Source organism: Camelina sativa, chromosome 4, assembly GCF_000633955.1.
Source record: "Camelina sativa cultivar DH55 chromosome 4, Cs, whole genome shotgun sequence".
In the NCBI taxonomy this organism is placed as follows: domain Eukaryota; kingdom Viridiplantae; phylum Streptophyta; class Magnoliopsida; order Brassicales; family Brassicaceae; genus Camelina; species Camelina sativa.
The window spans coordinates 29,434,177-29,440,176 of record NC_025688.1 but is presented as its reverse complement, the minus strand read 5'-3'; the positions used below and the strand labels follow the sequence as shown (position 1 = coordinate 29,440,176).

General features: G+C 28.8%; 1 protein-coding gene and 1 long non-coding RNA gene across 4 annotated transcripts; one reads left to right on the top strand and one right to left on the bottom strand.

Moving 5' to 3' along the window:
- On the bottom strand, positions 223-4,241 carry LOC104783249. 2 transcript variants are annotated; one of them, XM_010508379.2, is made up of 4 exons: positions 3,864-4,241; positions 3,405-3,614; positions 2,668-2,728; positions 223-428 (listed from the first exon to the last, which is right to left on the bottom strand). In XM_010508379.2, the coding sequence occupies exons 1-4, from the start codon at positions 3,936-3,938 to the stop codon at positions 373-375; spliced, it is 402 nt and encodes a 133-aa protein (XP_010506681.1). In that variant the 5' UTR covers positions 3,939-4,241; the 3' UTR covers positions 223-372. The 2 variants fall into 2 exon arrangements, with proteins under 2 accessions (XP_010506681.1, XP_010506680.1); XM_010508378.1 differs by lacking the exon at positions 223-428 and having other exon boundaries at positions 2,367-2,728.
- LOC104783248 lies at positions 361-2,521 on the top strand. 2 transcript variants are annotated; one of them, XR_767218.2, is made up of 3 exons: positions 361-450; positions 535-732; positions 2,444-2,521. It is a non-coding gene; the product is annotated as an uncharacterized LOC104783248 (long non-coding RNA). The 2 variants fall into 2 exon arrangements; XR_767219.2 differs by having other exon boundaries at positions 363-455.

Here is a 6,000-nt window from a genome sequence, read left to right as displayed (position 1 = left end):
ACAAAGGTGTTCGTTTTCATATAAACATTGCTTCATCCTTTGAAAAGTTGAAATTGTACATATGACATGGTTTGAAAAACGGTAACAGGTAAAGTAACCGTTGGAGTTCTGTAGGCAAAAGTTGTAATTGTAAGTTACTGTTGTAAACGGTAACAGGTAAAGTAACCGTTGTAGCTATGTGGGAGCGCCCAAATATAAAAGTCAAACTCATCAAAAAAAGGAAACAACCAAACAAAACCTAAATAATTCCTTTTTTGTTATTTTGAAAAAAACCCTAATCTTTTTTGCTTATAAGTTCTTCTGATGCATCTCTTCAAATTCAGAATGCTCTGTATTCTTCTTTTTCTTCGAGAAACGAAAACCAAATCCTCTTTATCTCCTTCTCCTACTTGAGCTAGCTCGATCTCCAATGATGATATAATAGATCTCTGCAACGAAAAATTGTCATCGGTAAGGTTTGATTTCTGTCCTCTGTCTTGAATTAATCCACAGAGTAATATCAGTTTGAATCTACTCTGATTAATTATATTTCAGGGCAAAAGCAAGGAGAGGATTAGGAAGAGATCGGGAAGTGAAAGCGAAGAAGAGGCTAAGAAGGTTCCATCATTCGCCTCAGCAAATCTGACTGATTTCGTCGATAAGAAAGCTGACACGTCACCAACACATCGGTGCAGACAAAGCTCGCATCTTAGCCTTGGATATGTGGGCTACTCACTTCAACAGTCCAACAAGGTATTATTATTATTATTATTTTTTATAAAATATTTTGATATCCCTTTTTTCTTTTATAAATAATTATTGAGTTTTTTTTCTGATTTAAAAACTATATTTTAAAAAACTATATTTTTCAAAAAAAATGTTTCAACTTATTATTTTAATTTCTTTAAAGCTTTAAGTAAAGAAAATGTTTTTAAAAATTCAAATAACTTTTAAGTGTTGAACTAAAAAATACGTTGATTGCAAACCGAGCTTAGGCATCCAGTCGAAAGAGTTTCCTTTGGTCTGTCAGTTGGTGTTATAAGTTCAACATGTTTTTACGTAATATAAATTTAACTATTAAGAGTTATTTGATTTTTTTATATATAAAACAGTGTTTTTAATTATTATTTTTGATTAAAAATATTTTTAAAATATTCAAATAAATTTTAAGTGTTGAACTAAAAAAACGTTGATTGCAAACCGAGCTTAGGCATCCAGTCTGAAGGGTTTCCTTTGGTCCGTCAGTTGGTGTTATAAGTTTAACATGTTTTCACGTAATATAAATTTAACAATTAAGAGTTATTTGATTTTTTTTTCTACAAAATAGTTTTTTTAATTATTATTTTTGATTAAAAATATTTTTAAATATTCAAATAAATTTTAAGTGTTGAACTAAAAAAACGTTGATTGCAAACCGAGCTTAGGCATCCAGTCTGAAGGGTTTCCTTTGGTCCGTCAGTTGGTGTTATAAGTTTAACATGTTTTCACGTAATATAAATTTAACAATTAAGAGTTATTTGATTTTTTTTTCTACAAAATAGTTTTTTTAATTATTATTTTTGATTAAAAATATTTTTAAATATTCAAATAAATTTTAAGTGTTGAACTAAAAAAACGTTGATTGCAAACCGAGCTTAGGTATCCAGTCTGAAGGGTTTCCTTTAGTCCGTCAGTTGGTGTTATAAGTTCAACATGTTTTCACGTAATATAAATTTAACAATTAAGAGTTATTTGAATTTTTTTTTTACCAAATAGTTTTTTTAATTATTATTTTTGATTAAAAATATTTTTAAAATATTCAAATAAATTTTAAGTGTTAAATTTTAAAAACGTTGATTACAAACCGATCTTAGGCATCTAGTCCAAAGGGTTTCCTTTGGTCCGTTAGTTTGGTGTTATAAGTTCAACATGTTTTCACATAATATAAATATGACACTTTCGAGTTATTTGATTTTTTTTTCTTTTCAAAATAATGTTTTAAAGAAATATTTTGATTTTACAACTAAAGATTTTTAATTAAACAAAAAAGGCTTTTAATAGTCAAAATAGGTTGTAAGTGTTAAGTTTTTCAAACGTTGATAACAACCAAGCTTAGGCATCCAATATGAAGTGTTTTCCTAAGGTCTGTCAGTTTGGTTAGAGCATTATTAGTGGATTACCTCTCCTAAGTTACTTTCAAATTAATTAATCATATAATTAATACTAATTCAAGTAAAGCAACCCTAAGAATATTTTTGCAAAATCATTCATTTACTAGAAAATCCAAAGAAGGTTGCTTAATCTTTTAAATAATAATTTTTTAATTTATGTTTAGTAATTATCAAACTTTAATAATCTAAAATGACAAAACAATTATTAAAATTTGTATATTACATAAAACTTTGGAATCTTAATAACATATTTTACAAACTTTGGAATATTAAACATATTTTACAAGTAAGAAGGAAGAAGTTGATTCCTACAGGTTGGAGATCAAAGAGAAGAATCCAGGAGCTTGGAAATGGTTCGATCAAATCACCATATAGAACAGCTCGAATAGCCACAAATCAAAATAAAACTTACTGTTATATGTCTTAGTGGCAACTATGTAGGTACAAGATAATCTTTTTGATGATTCGAAAGTTACACACAGAGACAATAATACTAATTTGCTAAATGTGTTTCTAATAGAGTAGGAACTAAACTCACCTTGATTCTTGCAACTGCGGGATGCGGTGACTTGATTGCTAACAACGACATTGCGGTTAAGCTGCAGTTACCAACTGTTGTTTATCAAAACAGAGCAGAATTGAAATTTCACATCAAAATTACAATACACTACAAATATTTTACATCAAAATTACAATCTGACAACAGAACTAGATTTGAAACACTGAAATGGTAGTCAATGTACAGGTAGAGGCATGCCACGATTGGTGAATACGGAAGGTGACCGCATCCTACTTAGTAAAGGATTCATAGAAACGTCCTACTAATCCAGAAGGTGAATGCATCCTACTTAGTAAAGGATTTTACCACAAGCCCATCACGGATAAAGCAACAAAACCCTCAAAGACCTTAAATATATATTGAAAGCTCAAGAGTCTTTTTGGATCCTATAATAATATGCATTGGGGTACGGTGAAGTGGTACGATTGGAGCCATTGGTGTTAGAGAAGAAGAGATATAATAAACAAACAGAGTTGATGATCAAACAAACGAGTAAACAAACAAAGACGATGATCAAATCTAAACTAACTAAATCACAAGATAAACTGATGGAATCTAAACTAATTACTATTATATGATCAAGAATCACAAAGGAAATTGATAAAAACCTAAACTAACTATATATATATTTTTTTGTTGGTTTCCCTCAAAGCGATGAAACAGAGAAAACGTTTTAAGGGGCTGGTGAAAGGGACAGTGAAGGGATCGGAACTTACCACTGATACGATTCCAGATGCGTCGGGTGGGGAAGGCCATCGTGTTCCACCACTCTCTCCATCTAAGGCCGGCCATTTGAGCAAAGTGAAGAGAGAAGAGAAGAGAACAGAGAAGGAGAGAGAAGGTAGAAAGGGAGAAGAAAACTCAAAATGGTGTTTTATTTGGATCGCTATCTCCAAGATTTCCTCATTGAGTGTTTTGATCCATAGCTACAAATAAAAAAATGTTGCAAAAATCATTCGCATCAAAACCTAAGAATATATCAGCAACAAACAGATAAATTCTCTTAATCCTTCAGCACCAACTGAGAGAATAAAATTGACTAATCAGAAAGAAAATACATCAACCAAAAAGACACTCAATTACAATGCTCAACAAAGAAGGTTAAAAACAAGCAATCTTCAAATCACCAGTCCCACATACTCAATGCACACAATTCCTATATATAAAAAACATACCTGGTTGCATCGGAAGAGGATTCTTATTGACAGCCGGACCAATACGCATAGGCCTGGTCGAGCAGTATTGACCATTCATCTCGGTCAGCACCTTCACTCTGGCGTCTCTCTCCAGCACCAGCCTGAGCCCAGTTGAGCCTAAACGTCTGTTCACCGCTCAATCTGAAACCTCCGCCGTCGTTTGTCGACAGAACCGAAGCGTCAATCTTTGGGTTACACCGATTAATAAAGCCATCGCCTCCGGTGACCATCAACCCTCCAGATTTAGACTGAAAATTCAACGGACTCGATGTGAATCGGTTGAATTTCAGATTCTCGGACGAATCGTCTCTTCCGTCGTCTTTCCAAACGAGAGAGAAGAGAGAGAGAGTCGGGGATGAATGAAACAGAGATGGAAAAAAAAAAGAAAAAAAACTTTTATATTTATGAACGGACCAATGGGAATCCGCCACGTCGCGTTACTCAGGGAGTTGCTCAATTTTTTCCCACAGAAGGATACTCTCATTTTTGAACTCGAAAATGGGTATTTAAATGGGATTTTGGGGTCAATTGTGAGAGTACTCGCCACTAAAGATAGTCTTAGGTTCATCATGTTTTTACGTAATATAAATTTGACGTTTAAAAGTTATTCGATTCTTTATTCTTTTGTAAAATAAAATAAATGTTTTTGATTTTGGAACTAAAAGCTTTTAATATAAACAAAAAGGTTTTTAAAATATTCAAAAATAACTTTTAGATGTTAAATTTTTTTAAAAGTTGATAACAAACCGAAGAAGGTTTTGATGATTTTGTGAGTAAACAAATTTTTTAATATAAACAAAAAGGTTTTCAAGTTTTTTTTTGTCTTCAGTTTGGTATTATAAGTTTATCATGTTTTCATGTATTATAAATTTGACAGTTGAGAGTTATTTGATTTTTTTTTCTTTTGCAAAATAAAGTTTTGATTTTGGAACTAAAGCAGCTTTTAATCAAACAAATATTCAAATAACTTTTCAATACATTGACAAATAGACATCATTTTGGTTTTATAAGTTCAACATATTTTAAAAAAAATTATAATATAATAATAAAATTTATTGTTATATATTTTTTTAAAAAAATATAACAATAACTGTAATAACAATATTTTGTTTGAGATAATATTTATTTTTAATTATTCTGTAAATCTATTAGTCTATTTGAATACTAATTATTTTAGAATAATATAGTAGTTTATTTTTGACATATTATTACAGTTTTATATTGTTTGTTTGTTTGTTGTATTTGCATCATTATTTTGTGAAATATAAAAAAGTAATTTTAATATTATAATTGTGAGCAAATAAAAACTATTAATTTATCATCTATTTAAATTTAGTTTTACCAACCGGCCAATGTGGAAATTAAAACACACATTTTTCCTAGATTGGGTAATATATCTTCGTTTTTAAAAATTTCAAATCACAAAATATGCAGAAAAAAATCTGCATTTTATTAATCATAAGTATAATATAAAAATTCTAAACAATTTGTAAATAAAATAAAATAAAGATGATAGGAGAATCATAATTTGAAATCTTAACAAAATCTTTGAATTTAGTTATTAAAAATAATTATATTGTATACTTGGATATAAAATCTTAGTTTTAAAATTCTAAATGGTTTATATATTTTTTTTTTAAATATTTACAAATTTCGTCCATAATTTATTAGAGAGAGAAAATATTTTTATTTTTATTTTTTTAGATTTTTTAGTATTTGATATGTGAGTGTTTTTATTTTTTAATTAATTATATTATTTAAATTATTAATTAAGCTTAATTAAAATTTTCTAATGGCAATTGAATGTAATTTTTTACACATTTGAAGGTTAGTTTCATATTTGTACTTATCAATTAATATAGTAGGATTTGACACTTACAAGATTATATGATTTTGTAAGTATACCTGTTTTCAATCTTATATTCTTTTAAGATTGAATATTAACACGTTGGAAACATACCGAGTTAGGTATTATAAGTTCAATATATTTTCACATAATATAAAATTGACACTTGAAAGTTATTATTATTTTTTTTTTTGCAAAGTAATGTTTTTAATAAGTAAAAGCTTTTAACTAAACAAAATGATTTTAATTTTCAAATAACTTTTAAGTGTT

Excerpts from the sequence above, each read along its gene's own strand:
- LOC104783249 (XM_010508378.1), bottom strand. The coding sequence starts at position 3,938 with ATGGTCAATACTGCTCGACCAGGCCTATGCGTATTGGTCCGGCTGTCA. Across the intron at positions 3,615-3,863 it reads TCCTCTTCCGATGCAACCAG|CTATGGATCAAAACACTCAA; the intron begins GTATGTTTTTTA and ends TTTTATTTGTAG. Across the intron at positions 2,729-3,404 it reads CATCTGGAATCGTATCAGTG|CTTAACCGCAATGTCGTTGT; the intron begins GTAAGTTCCGAT and ends TGGTAACTGCAG.